Source organism: Saccostrea echinata, unplaced genomic scaffold (assembly GCF_033153115.1).
Source record: "Saccostrea echinata isolate AGI-Se365-2 ecotype Australia unplaced genomic scaffold, CSIRO_AGI_Sech_v1 ptg000027l, whole genome shotgun sequence".
Taxonomy (NCBI): domain Eukaryota; kingdom Metazoa; phylum Mollusca; class Bivalvia; order Ostreida; family Ostreidae; genus Saccostrea; species Saccostrea echinata.
Window position 1 is genome coordinate 8,759,467 of NW_026889776.1, and position 21,849 is coordinate 8,781,315.

Below are 21,849 nucleotides of genomic sequence, written 5' to 3' on the forward strand. Positions count from 1 at the left end.
TTTATTACTACATGTCGCGGACTTTGAACACGAGCCTATCGGGTGTTGCGTGGTAACGCAATTCCTGTGATGCCCGGATGTTAAACAACAGGGGATCCAACGGTAATTTTCAGTCCGGGCGATAATTTACCGTAATGAAAATGCAATATTTGTGTAGAATTTAATTTCATTTGATGTGTATTGTCAAAGGTCATTTACATTACTAACAACACTGCTAACTAGTTGACATGGTATTTATTTACTATGCATATTGGGAATATAAATCACAACTTTTTTTCATTAGTGAATCCAATTTGTTGCAAGGGGACAGGCTTTTTAATGATGTTTTAATTGTGTAAATACAAACTAAAAAAAAGTGTCGCACTTATATAAGGATATCTCTCAAAACAAACTAAATTCAATGGATGTTTTGAAAAGTAAAGGAATAATATCTAAAGTTTGGTCTACACCTTTCACCGTATTTCTGGAACTATAACAAATGATATGGATAGCATCGAATCCTACATCCGCTCGGATAATTTTACTAAACTTTCACCAGATGCATTGTACCGAATTCAAATCAAGTGTCAAAGTTCAAATCCAAGTGAAAAAGAAGGGGGACATGGAAAACCGGAGCTAACATATAAACAAGCGAAAAATCGAGTCACGCGAAAATCTTCCCGCTTATCATCCCAGGTAGGCTAAATCTAAATTATACCACTCATGTTTGTGTGTTTTACAGGTCACGTAAATCCTTAGTGATTTCTCAGATTCGTGTCTTTTCAGGCAACCTCTAGCTTTAGTGTTTATTTAGGTTCATGTGCTTATAGTTTCACAGATCCTCAACTTGTTGCTCAAGCGATTTGTCAGATTCTTGTGTTTTCAGGTGACATAAATCCTCAGACAGCAGATTTTGTGAATTGTCAGGTTCTAGTGATAATTTAGTGAATTGTTAGGTTCTAGTGTCTACAGGCATCAAAAATCACCAGACTGTAGACTGTAGATTTTGTAACTTAGCTTAGACTCTTGTGACTTTTCGGGTTCATGTTTCTTGGGCAGGTAATAGAAATCCTCAGACTGTTCCTTTTCTGATCTCTCAGCTTCGTGTGTTTTGAGGTAGGCTGCAGATTGAGTGAATTATCAGGTTTTGGTGTCTACAAGTAACAACAATCAGCAGACTGTAGATTTAGTTGTATCTCAGGTTTGTGTGTTTTCAGTTAACATAAAGCCTTATACTCTAGTTTTGGTGACTTTTGGTGACTCTCAGCTTCGTGTTTCTTCAGGTATCACAAATCCCTAGACTGCAGATCAAGCGAATTATCAGGCTCTAGAGTCTACAGGTAACAAATATCCTCAGACAGTACATTTAGTGATATGTCAGGTTCATGCGTGTTTATGTAACATAAAGTTACAGACTCTAGCTTTAGTGAATTTTCGGGTTCATTTGTTTATATATATTACGTAAAGCATCATTGTAGTTTTAGTGATAATTGAGGATTCATGTGTTGTCAGGTAACATCTATCTTCAGACTGCACTTAGTGAAATTTCAGGTTAGGGTGTATATAGGTGTCAAAGCCTAAGACCCTAGTCTTTGTGACTTTTTGATTCGTGTGTTTTCAGATATAACATAAATTCTCAGACTGTAGATTCCGTGGTTCCTCAGGGTTGTGCGTTTTCTGGTAACATAAATTCTTAGTCTGTAGATTAAGTGACTTCTCAAGTTCTTGTGTTTTTATGTAACATAAAGCCTCAGACTCTAGCTTTAGTGATTTCTCAAGTTCGTGTGTTTAAAGAATATATTAAGTCTCAGACTGCAGCTTCAGTGAGTTCTCAGGTTCTTGGGTTTACAAATTTTATAAAACCTCACACTGTTGCTTTACTGTTTAATTACAGGTTATCTAAATCCTCAAACTGCCATGATAATTTAATCAAAATCTGAGTGACGTGAATTCCAATTCTAAAGGCTTTTTAACAAGGGTATATTTACCATTCATGTATGAATAACCACAAACTCCAATGTATGCGTAAAATACTTTTTTCAATATTTGAGTTAAAATGAAATATTTAAAAAATATTTCTCTTGCCAATAATGGAATAAAAAAACCGCGTACTTAAGATTACAAAAATGGGCTTTTGACATTTCATAACGTGTATTTTACATATTTCATATCTTATAATTAAGTCTTTTAATCATTTTAATATATAAGTAGATAGCTTTCTTTTTCGTATCTTACTTGAAGTCATTTTATTCTCACGAATAAAGGACTTAAAAAGACCAAAACAATGAAAAAGTGAAAAAGTTAAGCTATTCTGACAAAGAAAGGGGAAGTGGTTTGGAAAATGTTTACGTGCAAAACAACAAGTTTGAATCTGATGCTATGCTTATATGTACTTTTATTTATTACAGAGTGCTACATATTTTCTGTGATTATTTTCCTTGTTTGTCTCTTTAAAATCATAATGACAAGTAACATTTTCATTCGCAAACTTATGGACTTCTTCCAGTTATTGCCCAGAAAATATAACAAATGAAAAGTTTTGTGGCTGAAAGTTGGGTTGTACATCATGTACATATATACATATGACCTCCATAAATTAACCTTTTAAGAAAAAAGTAAGATAGTTAATTAACATAATGGAATTTTAAATTGGGAAACGGACAATAAAATTTCCATTGATTGGAAAATGAAAACGTATTTGGTTTTTTAATAGAAGCCTAACGTATATTCGTGCCGTATCAGGAAAACCTGAGATTCAGCACATATCAATTTTATAACGTTCGTGAAATTAATACAGAATAATTTCGTGAACTTAATACAGAATGATAACCATTTTCAAATAGAGATAACAATAAATACATGCAAAGCCTGGTTTGATTTACGATCCTATAATCCTTGTCTAAAACTGCTACAAGTTTACAAATAGCAGTCTTATAATCTTCAATGCAAAAATAATATATATGTGGTAATAGTTTATAGAATTGCATGAATAAATATTTACCATTATTTATTTTGTTATCAAAATGTTTAAGTTACATCTATAAATGTTGACATTCAGCAATAACCTTTAATTAACTATACAAGTATTCAACGTCCATTTCCTGTAAGTTTTTTTTTTTTTATCTAAAACCTGTATGTCTCTATAAGCCTTTACTAGATTTTTCTAAATTTCAACCACCTTATTACACAGACTGGATTTTCCTTTTCTTTCTAACATGGATGTTTTAAATGAACGAACGGTACTAGTAATTAAACCAAATATGTGTGTGGATAGTGTTTTGTCAGCATTTCAAGAAAATTAGGAGATCCAAATATATTTGTTTCTGAGAACCGAAGGTTCAATTTGCATCATTTATGTTTTTATAGGATTGAAATATTTTGCCATCGAAAAAAATATCTAAACAAGAGGCACATGGGCCACATCATTCACCTTACCTTTTTAGCAAGAGAAAAGCGGAAAATAGATCATTATTGAAAAGTTTAATTGTATAAGTGTTCCCAACCTACACCCCCGAGGGAATGATTTGAACAAGCTTGAATCTACACTTACTGAGAATGCTTTTATATTTCTTCGACTAATCATGACTTTCGAAGATTTAAAAAAATCCTGTATATTTCTATGGAAAAGTTTGATCTTCTGTTGTGGCCTCACCCTACCGACGGGGACCTTGAATTGAACAATTTTTAATACCCTGCCTAAGGATGCTTCTGTATTGATATAATTAATAGTTTCTTTGCTGTTCTTGTATAACTTTGATCCCCTGTTGTAGACCTACCCTATCCCCTGGATCATGCTATGTAATAAAGCTTCCACATACTATTCGTCTTTTCCGGCCCAGTGGTTACTGAGAACAAGATTTATAAAGATACTTTTTAATTTTCACTAATTTCTAATTATCTCCCCTTGAAAGAGGATGTGGCACTTCCTATGAACATATCTAAATCCCTTTTACCTATGAATGCTTTGTGGCAAGTTTGGTTAAAATTGGCTTAGTAATCTGGAGAAGAAGTAAAAAATGTGGAAAGTTTAGAGTGAATACATAGAACGGACGCTGGACACTTTTCGATTGAGCCTTTGGCCCAGATGACCTATTACGAATCGCTCACATTATAAAATTTGAAGGCGTTCCTTAAAAAAGAGTGCAATTCGTAACAGAGCACCTGTCTCTTGTACAGCACCTGTCAAAAGTTCAGTGAACCCAAGTTTGAATCCTGATCTGGTCTGTCGCAGATTTATCCCTTCCGGTCAAACAAGAAAAGCAACTTAGATGTGAAAAGACACCATTCTTAATTTTTGTCCTCGTTAAACAGTGCTATTCTAGAAAAGGTCAAAATATCATGAAATTAACATTGTATTCGTCTTTTCAGGACAGTACCTGCAGCGAGTCAAGTGTAATGGGGATTCCCAGCAGACGAGATACAGTGACTTCACGGGGACGCACCAAAAACAGCCGCGGACCCCGTGGAAAGAACACTGTTGACCCTTCAGACATGGTAACTTTTCACAATCATTTGACATATCCAATGTATTGTACTTGAATAAAATTGATCCTGTGATTTTTTTTTCAAAAATGTGTATTGTTACTATGGTGTAAGAGGAGCACATAATTGATATACACTTTTAGACTGGGAAAAAGAAGATCAGAAGAACGCCAAAAGCAACTGAGATCACAACGTCCAGCACACCAACCCTTAATTCCCCAAGTAAGTAGTCCCTGAGATCACAACACCCAGCACACCAACCCTTAATTCCCCAAGTAAGTAGTCCCTGAGATCACAACATCCAGCACACCAACCCTTAATTCCCCAAGTAAGTAGTCCCTGAGATCACAACGTCCAGCACACCAACCCTTAATTCCCCAAGTAAGTAGTCCCTGAGATCACAACATCCAGCACACCAACCCTTAATTCCCCAAGTAAGTAGTCCCTGAGATCACAACGTCCAGCACACCAACCCTTAATTCCCCAAGTAAGTAGTCCCTGAGATCACAACATCCAGCACACCAACCCTTAATTCCCCAAGTAAGTAGTCCCTGAGATCACAACGTCCAGTACACCAACCCTTAATTCCCCAAGTAAGTCGTCCCTGAGATCACAACATCCAGCACACCAACCCTTAATTCCCCAAGTAAGTAGTCCCTGAGATCAGAACATCCAACACACCAACCCTTAATTCCCCAAGTAAGTATTCTCTTAGATCACAACATCCAGCACACAAACCCTTAATGTCCCACGTAAGTAGCCAATGAAATTACAACACATCAACTTTCAATTCCCCAAATATATAGCCTCTGCATCTTCCAATAATTCAATTATGCAATAATTCTATTCGTTGTTTAACCTTCAAATATCTTTTACTTTTTATAAAACACATAGCATTGTAATTTTTTTCCCACTTCATACATTAGCATGCATGTGAAAATGTAAGGTTAAAGTCATTTTTTTCCTTTATGTTCAGTAATTTCACTACAAGATCAAATAAACCCTGAAGAAAAGTTTCAGCGAATTTTATCTGATAATCTGAAGGAGTACAGCAGACAGCGTATGCGTGCTCTTCACATGAGTCTTCGCCACTTTAGCAACGTGGAGACCCGGATTACACAAAAAGAGTTGCATCAAGCTTTCCAGGTAACATATTTACTTTGGAAACATCTCAATAAAAAGTAATGATACAACGCGTTAAATGAGGAGACAGAAATTACCAAACTTATCTTTTCTCTTCTCATATACCAGTAAATGATTTGTTTATACTTACTTGAAGCTTACTTTTTTGTATCTAAATAGCACAAGTACCAAAGCTTCTTATAGCTTTATAATGAATACAGAAACATTTCCAAATATTCTGTGAAATCGTATCATTGTAAGTATAACAGGAATGTATCATGTTGGCAATATATATATATATATATATATATATATATATATATATATATATATATATATATATATATATATATATATATATATATATATATATATATATATATATATATCAGCTGATAGATATAATAGCAGCCCTTACCATTCACTATATCATGCATAATAAATTTGAATCATACACATTTATAAAAACCATCCACACCTTGTATCCTATTTGTACATTTTTCATTGAGGTCTTCCGTCTCCAACGGAAGACCTTATTGTTTTCGTTCGGTTTCTTTTTCCCTATTATTAAGGTCTTCCGTCTTCACGGAAGACCTTATAGTGATTCTATTGTTTCTTCTTATTAAGGTCTTCCGTTTTCACGGAAGACCTTATAGTGATTCTACTGTTTCTTATTATTATTATTATTTTTTTTTTTTTTGACCAAATTTTGTGCAGGCGTTTTCTCCAAAACTATTCAGTGGTTTTTCGTGAAACTTTCAGGAAAAATTAGTCATTGTATGAACTTGTTTCATCACAAGGAAAATTTGGAAAATTCCATTTTGGTTCCAAGTTACGGGCAATTTCCTGATTTTAAAATGAAATTTTGTCCTCGAATGTTCTCAAGAATGACTAAAGATATGAACTGGAGACTTATTGGAGAGCATAGAACGTGACTTCTAAATTTGTGGAATCACATTTTCGTTCGTCGTCGGCACTTCCGGTCGTTTGCGGAAGTGATCAAAGAAATCATAAAATTTCAACTTTCTTTTCTTAAATCAATACTTACATCACATTATTGCATCTCTTTTGTAGTTTCGAAATATGTTGGTCCCACCGGAAACAAAAACGACAACTTCCGGTTATAAGAGAAAAACTACATAATTTTAGTATTTTTCTTTCCCATTAACATCCTTTGTAGATAAAGTTTTTGAAATGAATTTTAAATATGTTATTCAAACTGCAGATATCTAGAGTAACATCAAATATCTTTGTAAAATTCACTTCCGGTCGCGTGGTTTCCTGTCCTCAAAATGAGAAGTTGTCTGAGCAAGATCTCGGAAACGGTGAGAGATTAAGACACCAAACTTATATGAGCAACAGACCTTAAGATGTAGGCAAAACCATTTGGGTTCAGAGCGTCAGCCGTCACTTCCGGTCGTCACAGGAAGTGATCAAAGAAATCGAAAATTTCAACTTTTCTTTTTTTAATTAAAAATTGCATCACTTTATTGCATCTTTTTCGCAGATTCGAAAGATCTTGGTCTCACCGAAAACAAAAGCGACAACTTCCGGTTATAAGAGAAAAACTACATAATTTGAGTATTTTACTTTTCCATCACTATTTTTTTCTAGAAAAAGTATCTGAAATGAATTTTAAATATGTTATTCAGACTGCAAATGTCTAGAGTAATCGTAAATATCTTTCAAAAATTCACTTCCGGTCGCATGTTTTCCTGTCCTCAAAATGTGAAGTTGTCTGTGCGATATCTCAAAACTAGGTAAAAGATTGAAACACCAAACTTTTATAAGTAATAGACCTTGAGGAGTAGGCAAAACCATTTGGGTTAAACGCGTCAGTCGTCACTTCCGCTTGTCACAGTAAGTGATCAAAGAAATCTAAAAAAAAAATTAACTTTTCTTTTTTAAATTAATGCTTGCATCACTTTATTGCATCTCTTTCGCTGTTTAGAAATATGTTAGATTCCACCGGAAACAAAAACGTCAACTTCCGGTTTTAGGAGATAAACTACTTTACTTTGATATTTAACTTTCTCATAAATATTGCTCATCGATAAAGTACTTGAAATGACTTTATGTATGTTGTATATATTGCAAATGTCTAGAGTAAAGTCAAAGATTTTTATAAAATTCACTTCCGGTCTCTTGTTTACCTGTCCTCAAAATTAGAATTTGATCTCACAATATTGCTCGGCAACAGTAAACGACTGAAGTCTAAAACTTTCAAGACTGATGGTCAGTCATCAGTTATATGAATCGTGAGAAAATCTTGTATAGCCGTTACTTCTGGTACTTCCGGTCGTGACCGGAAGTGATGTAAAAAATGAATGGTTAACGTTAGCAAGTTGGATTTTCACGCTGACGACAAGGGTTAAATTTACAGAGTGTCTGAATTTCTTTTATCTCTTTTTCAGCTTGAATTTTCGTTTTTATTTTCAGAATCGGACGGAAGACCTCTCATTGCTCGCAATGAGTTTCTAGTTATTATTATTCTTTTTTTTCCCAAAAATTTGTGCACGCGATTTCTCAAACACTATTCACTGGATTTCAGCGAAACTTTCAGAGATAATGGACAATGATATGAAATTTGTTCATCAAAAAGAAAATTTGAAAAATTCCCTTCCGGTTCCAAGTTATGGCCAATTTCCTGATTTTAAAATGGATTTTTGTCTTCGCATCTACTCAAGAACGGCTAAAGATATAAACTGGAGACATGTCAAAGATGATAGAGCATGAGTTGTAGATCTGCAACGTTATTTTTTTTTGGCGTCGTCATTACTTCCGGTCGCCGCCGGAAGCGAATTTCAAAAGTCAATTTTTCCAACTTTTTGGTTTTTCCAATTTTCTTAATGATATTAGTAGGGATATTAGAAATTTTCATTTAAAAACTAAAACTAAAAACAAATTTGTGAAGGCGATTTCTCAAACAGTATTTATTGGATTTCAGTGAATCTTTCAGAGGTAATGGACAATGATATGAACTTTGTTCATCACAAAGAAAATTTGGAAAATTCCCTTCCGGTTCCATAAAATGGCCAATTTCCTGATTTTAAAATGGATTTTTGTCTTCGCATCTCCTCCAGAACGGCTAAAGATATGAACTGGAGACATGTCAAAGATGATAGAGCATGAGATGTAGATTTCAAAGTCTTTTTTTCTTGGCATCGTCATAACTTCCGGTCGCCACCGGAAGCGAATTTCAAATGTCAATTTTTCCAACTTTTTTCCTAATTCTTTTAATGATATTAGTAGGGATAATAGAGACTTTCATTTGAAATCTAAATATATAATTTGGTTTAACTTAATTTATCCATATTCCAGGTATTATCCCCCCCCCCCCCCCAATTTCGTGCAGGCGATTTTTCAAACAGTATTTTTTGGATTTAAATGAAACTTTAAGAGGTAATGGGCAATAATATGAACTTTATTCATCCAGGTTATGAACAATTTCCTGATTTTAAAAAGGATTTTTGTTTTCGCAACTCTTCCAAAATGGCTAAAGATATGAACTTGAGACACGTCAAAGATGATAGAGCATGAGTTGTAGATGTTCAAAATCATTTTTTTTTTGGCGTCGTCATTACTTCCGGTCGCTGCCGGAAGCAAACTTCAAAAGTCAATTTTTTTCAAACTTTTTGTTTTTTCCATTTTTTTTAATGATATTAGTATTGATAATAGAGACTTTCATTTGAGAAAAAAAATAAATAATTTGATTTAAAATCAATTTATCTCTTTATTATTCTTTTTATTCCAACATATTTGTGTCGGCGATTTCTCGAAAAGTGGATTTCAGTGAAATTTTCATAGGTAATGGACAATGATAAATTTGTTTATCACAAAGAAATTTTGGAAAATTTACTTCCTGTTCCAAGATATGGACAATTTCCTGATTTTAAAATGGATTTTTGTCTTCCAAACTCCTCCAGAACGGCTAAAGATGTGAATGTAAGACATATCAGAGATCTTAGACGATGACTTGTAAATGTTTATTTAATTTTTAATGCGTCTTCGATGCTTCCGGTCACCATCTGAAGAGAATTTCGAGAATAGGTTTTCAATTTTTTTTCTTTTCAGTATTTTTAATGATTTAAGTAAGGATAATAGAAAGTCTTACCTGAATGCTAAATATATACATTATTTCAAAATTAATAAATCTTTATTCTAGAAATTAGTCACCTTTCCTCTCAAAGCGTGCGTCCCCAATAGCATAGTGATTAACGTTTTGCCTCTCACGCAGGCGAGTCGGGTTCAATCTCAAGAATGTCTGAAATTTTTCATCACTTTTCTTTTGCTTAAATTTACGATTTTATTTTTAAAGTCTTGTCTGGTATTTATTGCTGTTTGAATTTTGGATATTTTCACACTTTTTAAATTTTAATATATTTTTTATACGAAGGAGTTAAAAGGATTGCACAAAGGTAATACATGGTGTGTTATAAGTGAGGAATGAATTCTCCTATGACGTCTGATGACAGAGAAGGGACGGAAGACCTTCTTGTTGCCATGGCAACGAGTTTCTAGTTATTCTTTTTTTCTTACCGATTTTGTGCACGCGAGTTCTCGGAAATGGCTCAGTCGATTTTCACCAAACTTTCAGTTCTGATATTCATCTGAACCTTGTCGGAAATTTTCGTCGTCGATGTTGTCACTTCCGGTCGTGAGATATGGACGATTTTCTGATTTTCAGAGGGTCGGCTTGTCCTGGAAACTCCTCCGAAACGACTTAAGATATTGAGTCAAGATTTTCAGTGAAAGTTGAGGAAGGTTTGTAGATGTGCAGATGGGTGTCCAAATCTTTCTAGCGCAAAAGGCGCCGAAGTTCGGTAGGGCTCGAAAAAATGTCTCAGAAACATCTCACAAAATTTGACACGTTTTGTTTCATATCTTCGTACCTTTTAATATTTTGTTAAAACATATAGAAGAAAAGTTGTGCAGAATGATAAGAGCTTTCATTTGATATCAAGAAAAAAAGGGGCTGACGTCCCAAATTAGGGGCTTAGAGGGGCCAAAAGTCTTTCATCTATAACTCTTTAACAATCAATATTTTGTTATCAATTACTGAAGCAAAAATGTTAATCTTCACGATTCGCAACTACATATTATGAAATAAAGATCATATATTGCGTAATAAGGGGCCAAAAGGGGCCAGAATGCTAAATCTTTGACGCTTTAGATCTCGACAAGGGGAAATATTTTGATAAGCAATACTGAACAAAAGATGGTCAGAATAATGTTCTTAACAATATGCACCCTTTCAATTTTTGTCAAACGGCCCCATTAAGGACTTGGAAGATCGGCCCCCGAATATTTCCATTCAGCATATTTCCTCAACGTAAAGAAATCTCTGAATAGTTGTTGAACAAAAAGTCTTCAAAATCACAAGACCTTTCAATTGATATCAAGAAAAAGGGTCTGAACCCTCAAATTAGGGGCTCAGAGGGGCCAAAAGTCTTTCATCTATAACTCTTTAAAGATCAATAATTTGCAAAACATTACTGAAGCAAAGATTCTTATCTGAACAATTTACAACAAGATATGATAAGATTCTGATCATATGTTACGTAATAAGGGGTCACAAGGGGCCAGAATGCCAAATCTTTGACGCTTCTTATCTCGAAAAGGGGGGATATTTTGATAAGCAATACTGAACAAAAGATGGATACTGTTCCAAATATTCTGTGTACAATACGCACCCTTTCAATTTTTGTCACACGGCCCAATTAAGGACTTGGAGGGGTGGCCCCTAAATAATTCCATTCAGCATATTTCCACAACGAAAGGAAATCTCTGAATATTACTTGGACAAAACGTTTTCAAAATCACAAGACCTTTCAATTGATATCAAGAAAAAGGGGCTGACCCCTCAAACTAGGGGCTCAGAGGGGCCAAAGCCTGTCATCGATTGCTATTTGATAATGTTATATAAATCAAAAGAATGAAATCTAATTAGGGAAGTATATATATTATTATCTTTTAATAAAGATCATAGTGAAAATCACATCTCATCTTATCGAAAAATCGGACTGAAGACCTACTCGTTGCTCGCAACGAGATCTCATCTAGTTTTATTATTATTTTTTGCATTTTTTCTTTTGAATGTATTCTACATTGCATAAGAACTTAGATAGGGATTGATGCAAACTGAATTTAAAAGTGATTCTTTTTTGTTTTATTTTATTCTATTTATTTATTTATTTATTTATTTTTTGTTTTCTTAATTAAGTTGAATATATAATTCAATAGAAATAAGGAGAGCTATCTATTATGATCTCAAGTGAAAATCTTGAATCGTTTTCAGTATATTCTTTCAAATATTTTCCATTATATGACCATTTGCACAATAAGGTTTAAATAACAGGATATATAGGTCATTTGCTACAAACTTTTCCCCCAAAAAATCATGAAAATAGATACTTGATCTATGATTATGTAAGTAAAATGAATAAGTCTAGCCACATAGAATTTAATCTTTACTCAAGATTTTTTTTTACAGTTTCATTTGAAATGCTAAAACATTGTATATATTTACTTAGTAAATGACAAAAAGTGAGAATTTGAACATCACGGACAATTTACAATTTCTTATAATTTTTGGAATTAGGTATTTGTATTACTTACAAGCAAAAATAAATAGATAAATAAATAAAAATAAAAAACAAAAGCAAAAAAACAAGCATACAAAACGAAAAGAAAAAATAAAACAAAAATAAAAAATAAAAAACAAAGAAAAGAGAAAAAAAAACCATTTCATGTATCTATTTTTGGTTTGTAGCAAGTGTCCTTATCCTTAAAAGCACATTTTATCATTAGAAACGCAATTGCTAAAATATCCTTCGAGGTTATCTAGAACTTATAATACAGATAACCATTTTTATGGTTTATCCAGAGATCGTTGAAATTATCAATTTTTACCAAAAAGTAATCGGTAATATAATAATTTATCTCTGTTCTGAATCATTGTATGATTTCATCTTAGTTTTGTCGTTTTTATCTCATCGACTATGTTTACTTAATATTTTCAGGATAATCAGATAAAATTGCCAAGTCGGATAACTCAGTTTTTGATTGATCGGTTTGAAGACAACAGGGGAATAGACTGTGAACGTCTGTACAGATTTCTAACAGAAGCACATCTTAAGTCAGGTGAGGTATCTAACTATATACTAAAAAAAAAAATAAAATTTGTCACCAGCTGGAGTAAATCAAAAGCTGGTTATTTTAAATACCTCTTTATCATGATCTGTTTTAATTTGGTTCTAATCGTGGAGCACTGTGATAAAATTAGGAACTTTTTGTATGGTGGTTGAAAGTAGGTTCGAGGTAATATGCCTCACCCCGCCCATTTTAAAACATAAGAATATTAAAATAATTAAAATTAATCAATCATAATTTCAGTCATGCCTTTCACTACAGTTCTCGCCTATTATTGGTAAATATTGTTTATTGTAGGCAAAAGGAAGATAAACATTATAAACTAATTAGAATCACGTGCCTCATTCGCCCTACATCCATTGCTTTCCTTTAGAGCTGGTAACTACTGGTTAAATCAACAGAATAAATCAAGAAATTAAAATTCATAGAAGCCAAAACAACAACGAAGTAAAATTTAAGCATTGTCTCAATAATATACGCCCCAACCCGTACAAAAAGTGTTCTGTTTCCTAGGTCAAGATTGATATTAAATATACGCCTAACTCCAATTCATACCTGTGTGTTTTTGAAATTTTGAATGAAAATTATTTAACGTTTACGATTAATGCCGACTCTGATGCAGTAATGACTTTTTTAAAAAAAATCTTGGACCTGCAAACGTAATGCTACCAGTTAAAAATGAATATTACAGAGTTTGACACAAATGTTTCGTTTTCTCGATATTTTATTAGAAAGACTCTAATGGTAATTTAACCTTACAACAAAGCTTTATGTTAAACGTGAAGACTTCAATTTTTCAATCGTCAACTTCCCTTATATAGCAATATAGGCTTTTCAACTGCATATGAGGTTTTTGTCTCCCATTTGATTCGATACGCAAGAGCATGCTCTACGTATTAACAATTTCTTAAACGAGGAAAGTTATTTACAAACAAGTTGATAAAACAAGGATTTCAACAGTCTCACTTCGCAAGTTCTATGGTCGATACAATGACTTTGTCAGGAAATACAACCTATCATTAAGTCAAATGCTGACTAACGTTATTCATACTAATTGTTAGGCCATTATTTACACACTGAATTGTCTACGGATTTTTCCTGTGACCTGTCGGCAGTGAATGCTCACTTTTCCGTGGAGCCTGATCCCACCTCTGATGTTTTAGAGGTCCGTGTTTGCTCGGCTCTCGATTTGTATTGTTTAAATAAACTATGAGCTTGAATACTGTTCGCTATCTTCATATTTCATATTTATCCCCTCCCAGAGAAGATTTTTTGATGAAGAAATTCGAACATGCCAAATAAAGTTAAATTGAAGGAAGACAAAGAAAGCATTTTCATTTGATCCTAAATAGGATGCATCCCTCTGTTCAGCTATATCTCTAGTTCTCATGAACTAAACGATTTGATCATGTTGTCCAGTAGGCTTTGGAGATTTGAATCCTGTAATACCTGAAGGTCATGTGTACCATGGGGGATTTATCATTATAACATTAGTGGAATTAAACCCACCTTTCAATGTCCCATAACCCCCGATACATGATATTTCAAGCTAATATTTAGGTGTAAGGAAAGAAAAACCAGTTAACCTAATAAGTTTACTATGATTAAATACATACATGTACTTTTTAATCAATTGTCAAAAAACTTTTTCTTATGGTGCATCTTCGAAAAAATGACGAATGACTCATATCAGTTACATGTACCAGACATATTGTTCAGTAGGCTTTGAAAACTGGAGTCCATGCAGGCCCCAGGATCATGAATAGACTTAGATTTAAGTCAAATTTTCTATTGTCTTTAAAATGTTTAATAATTATTGAATTAATCTTTATATTTGCAGATAACAACACTTTTGTTAAGCAATAGAACAAAATTAGCTTAAGTTTGGACTGCTTGACTTTTACAACATTTTAGTACAACATAAATATTTTGATTTAAGCTTAAGATGTTTCATGATCCTGGGGCCTGTTGTTGTCCGGGCTTATCTTGGCAATCCTTAGTGATTAATCATTTTATGTTCTTTTATATAATAAAATATGTTCTAACAAAAAAGGAATGTGGTACGTGGGGAGCAGTCTGACTTGTTTTTTAAGTTCTATTGATCTTACTATACGTCACTTCGTTGAGTAGTAGGGGATGACTGTACTCTATTGCAGCAGTATCAACAAAGGTTTCAAAATGATATCTACAAGAAATACACATCACAGACGCAGTAACAAGTGACCGTAAATCAATGCCTAATTACTACACCATGAGCGCATATTTTTCTGGCCATCTCCTTTTCATACAAACCTGAATATTACCATTAAATGGAAAACAACAGATGTATGCGCTCATATCAATTTAGTAAAAACAATATAGAGAATCATGACCCCTTCCAATGAAAACGGTTCCACACCTCGTAAATACAAATTTTTAATTAATGTAACTAATTAAATTTGCAGATTAAAATTTGAACATTCCTGCAATTTAAAGAAAACTGTTCATTTTGAAAGTTTAATTGTCGCATTTTTTTGTATGTCCTTATGTGCAGTCATCTTTTGACGAAAGGAAAATGATACTTTTTGTCTGTTTGATTAACATTTGGATGTAGATATTGCATGACAGAGTAAATCTAGAGATTAAATTTAAAAATTAAACACAAGGAAGCATAAAAGTAAAAATTAAATCATGGTTTTTTTCACGTACAAATTATGCATCGTTTATTGTGTGTTGTGTTTTTGTACATATATCATTGATCAATCAGAGAAATTGTAAAATCATGCTCAATATATCAATTTAAAATTGATTTATGTCTGGAAAAATCTTATATTGAAAATAAGTTGCATGCATTTATTATAATTGATCGTAATGAAAGTTGACATATTGATCTTTGTTAATTGATTTAAGATATTAACCTTAATAGATGTTTCAAAGATTATTTTATGTTACCAATTATCAACCATGTGCTTGGACAATAGTTAAAAATTCATGCTGTTCAAAATTTAACTAGAGTGTTCCAGGGAATGCGTGTGTCGCCTGCTTTGCAGCTTCAATAAAGATGTAAATAAATCGAAGAGTGGTCAGTTTTTTAAAAATTTATAACTAGCAATATAGTTCATGCAAAAAAAAAAAAACCAAACAAACAAAAAAAAACAAACAACAAAAAACAAACAAACCCAAAAAAAACCCAGACAAACAAAAACAAAACAAAACAAAAAACGGATAGTATAAGACTGTGATAGAATCTGAACAATCACAGAACAATCAAAGAAAACATGGTTCCGTAACCCTCATATGAATGGGTAAATTGAAATTATTGAAAATAATTATCTATCATTTTGTTAGTATCCTTCAAAGGAGATTACAGTCTGTCTTAACTGCATTTGTCAAACTACATGGCCCATTGTGGAATACCTATCCCGATGTATTTTCATAGTATAAGTTGGTGTGGTAACTGAATGTCATACAGTTTCAAAGAACAGTATCATGAATTCAAAAAATGTATAATTATCAAAACCCTGTCTCTCAAAATTCAAAAGACTTACGTTAAACTAAACTGTCTGGAGAATTTTTAGCAAAGTAGGTCAAAAGTCAAGGTCAAGTGGATTGTAACGCTGGTATTTTTCATGTTTTATGACAAACAGTACTAAATAACATAGACTAACCTCTTAAATGTCACATGCTGTATATCATCACTATGCATTATTTTGAAAAGTAGGTCAAAAGTCAAGATCAAGTGTCATGAGGTCAGTAACCATGGTAAATTAGAAAAGCCATTATGCCAAGTAATATATGTGCAAAATATAAAATCCATACCTCTTAAAGCTCTCCAGATATGAGATAGACATACGGACAGACAGACAGATGCCGGGTAAAGTAATCCCTAAGTGTCGCTCTGCTCTGCAGGCGACACAAAAATAAATCCAGATTTTTTACGCTTTAATTTTTATAGGTAGAGATAGTGTGGTAGCTTTGCAGAGAAGAAATGATCTTGAAACCAAGGCGGAAGTGACTTCAGAGGAGAGAGACGCCAATCTAATTCAGCGTTTGGAACAACTACTGACTGACAACCTAGAATATTTTGACATAGAGGCCCTTCGACAGAATTTCCGGTCAATAGACAAGGATAAAAGTGGCAAAATAAGCAGAAATGAGGTACCATCTATCATGCAAATGTTGCTGTTGCGTATCAATTACATATATATCATGAAAAAGGTGAATGAAAAAGGTGAAATTAATAGTGATCGATCTCAAAAGCATATAAAATACAAATCTGTGAAGAGGGCATAGACACGACCCCTGGAAATTCCAAAGGTGGGATCAGGTATTTAGGAGGAGTAAACATCCCTTGTTGACCGGTCACACCCGCTTAATCCATATGTATCAATCAAGTAGACGGAAAATTCCGTAGTCAAATTTAGTATAAAAACAAAGGCCTAACAATTGGTATGAAACACATCAGCCAAAAAACGACCCAAAGATAGGTTTAAAAAGGTCATTATAACGACCTAGAATTATCGAAATGCAGACTTTAAACAAGGTAGTTAAAACTCCTGTTACATTAGCTTATTTGTCAGTAGCCTATCTCGGTTTAAAAAATTATCGTAATCAGAACATGCTCTTGAGTACCGAGTTGGGAGATGTAACCATATGCAGGTGATAACGAAATATTACTATATAAATAAGGAAAGTTGATGATGGAAAAGCTTAAGTTATTTCGTTTGTCATACAATTTAGTTGTTACATGTAGTGGCTCTTGTGGTCTATAGTCAGTAAAACATTCAAATATGAAACAGATGTGTTTTCTTTTATTTCAAGTTAACTGAGATATATTGAGTCGATATATGAATGAAAGTAACTATTGTTAATTGATAAAACGTCGTCAAAATATTTAAATGTCGATATGAAGTCCACAGGAAGTGTCTTCTTCTTCTCATGTAGAAGGTTTTGTTTAAAGTCTGTTTCATAGGAATATAAAAAATATAATAAAGGAAAATAATTAGTGACCATCAAACCTAGTTTCCGAAGACTACATAAATGTAATCATGCATGAGTAAACCCAGCATCCTTTTAATATCAACTTCAGAGTACTTTTGAGTAAATCAGAGTATTTTTCACAAAGTAATTTTGTTCATGACAATCACAAGATACGAAAACTTCCGACTTCCATTTTTGTTAAAGAAGCGTAATCTATGATATCAAAATTAATTCATCGTGAGGAGTACATGTAGGTGTATTAAGTGTAGGAAACTCGATTGCATGTTTTGGTGTTGCTTGCTTTTGAAAAATTTTGCGATTTGAAATTGTCTAAGAGTTCTTTGGAGTTTTTGAGAATGTATTCATAGGAAAAATACATTGAGGCATATATTTCTCAATTTAAGGTGTGTCCCTCGTGAGATGAGTCATGTCAACGATTTTTTGAGAAGAATAGTTTAGAAAACTACTCATATAGCATTTAAATAATTATTGTATTTTTATTAAATTTTAATCATTTTACCCTTTATCATATTTTACCAAATGTAATCATGGCCATAAATTTATCTAATTTTATGTAAAATAGTTTGAATAATGTTTATTATTGAAAAAAAATCCTGCAAATTAATGCACATAAATGCATTGTTGTGTGACCTTTCTGCACTAAGAAAATATCAAATTTGGGGTATTCAAAATCTAGATAAGCAATAAAATATTTTCTTGTATCAAGCCTTTTATGACCTTAATGTTGATCTGTTGAATGTAGCGTGTAATTACAATTTGAGTTTTATCTTGAAAAGTTCGTTTTAGAATTATTGATACTTTTATTTATTTTTCCTAGCATAAATATCGAAAAAATTCTCTGAGTAAAAATATGTAGGGTTAAAGTTCCAAGATATTAAATCAAACAAATGTGTAGATTTTAAGAATTTTTTCCTAAGTATTCTTCCACCACAAGAAATACTATAGTAGTCCTCCATAAATCTTGATTCTTTACAATTTGGTGTGCAGTTTTTCAAATTAAAAATTGTATAATTCTCATTGCTTAATTCAAATATGTCATACAATAGAATTGTAATGAATAATTTTGAAGTTAGAGGTTCTGACCAAACTTTTCTCAAAAGCTGAGGAGTGCATGCCTTAACACGAAAGAATGTGAACTGCATGACACTTAACTCTAAAACATTTTTGAGATTTAAGAGGGCTGGGGGGTTGTGGCCATTTTCAGACTATATTGATCTCCTTTAGAAGAAGAGCTCCATATAAAGATATACAAAAATGATCAAATTTTAAAACTAAAATGTATGAATTTTTTCTTTGCCAAATGATAGTTGACAGCTCAAGATATCATATCTAAAAAATTAAGTTATAACTGATGGTTAATTTGTTGACCCCCCAGCCTCCTTAAGACCTTAATATCTCTTTAATTATAACAATATGTGGTATACATTATATTTTCCTTGAAGGACATGGGATACTCAAAAAATTATGTTATAGAAATCTGGAAAAGACTTTGTGCAAGCCTAATTATTGCTAAAACTCATAGTTATAACAAAATTTCCTCATCAAACCAGCTTTATTTTTTCATCCTCCCCAATTCTCAACTTTAATATTTAATAACAAAAGCATGAAAAAATTGAAATTTCCCAAAATGAGCACAAATTTCTCTAATTTTACAATGTTCAAGGTAATTAGAACCCTAAAACTACAGAAAATAAGAAGGTATATTATCAAATCCCCACTTTCTCCAAATTTGGAGTATTCTGTGATCTTTATACAAAAATGCAAATAAGACTCAGAGAAAATAAAATGCAACAATTTGAAATTCATAATAAAAAATGATTTCCTACAGTAAAAGTAGTATTTATAATACTAAAATGCTGATATTATATCAAACTATAGTTACTTTAGTGAACTATACACAACTATTGTATTTTTTGTTTTGTTTGTTTGTTTGGGTTTTTTTTGGCCTTTATAAGTTTAATGCATGAGATCATAATGTCTGGCAAAATTCAAGCTTTGATTATTGAATGAATTCATTTTTGTCTTAAAAAAAAACAATCCTTCAGATATAGAATCTTCAGCTTGGGACATTTTAAGCGGAAATGTTTTAGAAACAAATATGCACCCCCTCCGAATGTGGCAATATAAAATTAAAAATTAACAATTGACTTTGAAATTTGAATGTCTGTGATGATAGCGGAAACAAGAGGCCTATGGGCCACATCGATCACCTGAGTCACCATGGCCCTGCTATTTTTCAGCAGCAGATTCCCCCCCCCCCATATATTTCAAAGTGAAACTTTGATCACATATTGTGGCCCCACTTTAACCCCGAAGTTATGGTTTCAATAAACTTGAATCTACACTACCTTAGGATGTTTCCATATAAATATGAGAAATCATTGCTTTGCTGTTCTCGAGAAGACTTTTAAAGATTTTTTCCGATATGAACTCCTATGTAAAACATTGACAGCCCAGTGTATCCATATAAATATGATTAATCATGGATTTGCTGTTCAGAATATTTTTGAAGATTTCTTTTATATAATGCCTATGTATTATAATTTGCCCTTTGTGGCAACACCCTATACCCCTGGGGATTAAATTTGCATCTACACTACCTGAGGATGCTTCCATTTAAATGTGAATAACCATGGCTTTGTTGTTCTTGAGAGGAAGATTTAAAGCTTTTTTCCCATAAACACCTATTTAAAACTTTGAAAGCCCATTGTGGACCCACATTTTTTACTGATTGATAAATGTTTGATATTTTGTATTTATCAGAACTTTGTGTCTACGCAAGTGTGTAAAAAACTTATAATAATTGGGCCTGTAAACCAGATAAGGTATACCTGTGAGATACAGTTTTTTTTTTTGGGGGGGGGGGGGGGCGGGGGTTGATTACAGGAAACAGGAGGCGTTTTCTTTTCATTGTTTCTCACCGTAACGCTTTTGATTGTTTTGATTACATGTATAAAAATGTGCATGATTTAACATATTGCCTACTCTATATATCTAAAATTGGCTATGGTTAAAAACATCAATGATGATTACTGAGGCTTACAAACAGACGTTAGAATCAATAAATTCAGAAGATCAAAGGTAAAAATCAATGTTAAATTTAATTGTATACATGTATAAATTGTATTCATAAAATAGGAGACCAAATTATGTCAAAATAAAGACATCAAATTAAAGTTTAAAAAGTAAAAGAAACACACCATTTTAATCAGATTTCTAGCTTTGGTACAACAAGCTATCTTTTTTTGAAGGTTGATGACGTATGTAGCCGATATCAGACCCCCCTCTATGGTGCTCTGCTCAAGGCCCTGCTCTGTCGCTGTGACGAGGAAAACAACAATATGATTAGGTATACATGGTTCTTATCATATATATAGCTGCAGCTGGTGTGACATTGAATTTTACCAAATTCCTCAAAAAAAAAAAAAAAAAAAAAAAAAAAAAAAGGACGGCTCCATTATGAGACTTTTAAGGCTTCCCTCTGTACAGTTTGTGTGCATTATATTATTCAGGTACTTTATGTACACTTACTAACGTCATCAAAAAGTTAGATTCCTAAACCGAGTTTTAATTATTCTTAAATGATATACTAGTAGCTATATAAACTTTCAGGTCACTGACATTACTATTCTCGTGGCTTACATTCTGATACTGAAAAGTTTCTATAGTTTTAAAAGTTTTACTTTATTTTTTATCCAATCAAATACTGCGTTATAACCAGAATTAAATTATAATACTATGTTATGCTCAGGTACTTATAAAGTTTGATGAGTGTTATTTTATTTATTATTAGATTATTGAAATGACAAATTTTACGTATTAATTAGTTGTATTAAGGAAATTCGAACTGAAATGCCACACTTCCATTTCATATTTGTAAATATTGTAATTGATACACTTACTGATTCATTCCATGCCTATTTGATGCATTTTTGTATTGAATGAGGTACAAGTGATTCAAATGATAAGAAATTCTAAGGAATTAGGATTTGATCACACATTTCCAAAATTTGGGAATCTGATCCATTCATTTTGTTAATTAAAGCAAATAATTTGATTATAAGTAACATATTCCGAGTTATCTCTGATTCAGACTTTAAAAAAAGTAATTATTTTGTAAATTTACTATATGCT

The 21,849-nt window shown here is 32.6% G+C and overlaps 1 protein-coding gene across 1 annotated transcript in view; it reads left to right on the top strand.

Moving 5' to 3' along the window:
- Positions 1-483: 483 nt before the first annotated feature.
- Positions 484-21,849, top strand: part of LOC133193164 (echinoderm microtubule-associated protein-like 1) — a 43,203-nt gene continuing 21,837 nt past the window's right edge. The window contains exons 1-7 of the mRNA XM_061329134.1: positions 484-675; positions 4,348-4,473; positions 4,605-4,683; positions 5,438-5,607; positions 12,606-12,726; positions 16,670-16,872; positions 20,967-21,064. Coding sequence (XP_061185118.1) covers positions 484-675; positions 4,348-4,473; positions 4,605-4,683; positions 5,438-5,607; positions 12,606-12,726; positions 16,670-16,872; positions 20,967-21,064 — 989 coding nt within the window. The remainder of the gene's footprint in view (positions 676-4,347; positions 4,474-4,604; positions 4,684-5,437; positions 5,608-12,605; positions 12,727-16,669; positions 16,873-20,966; positions 21,065-21,849) is intronic.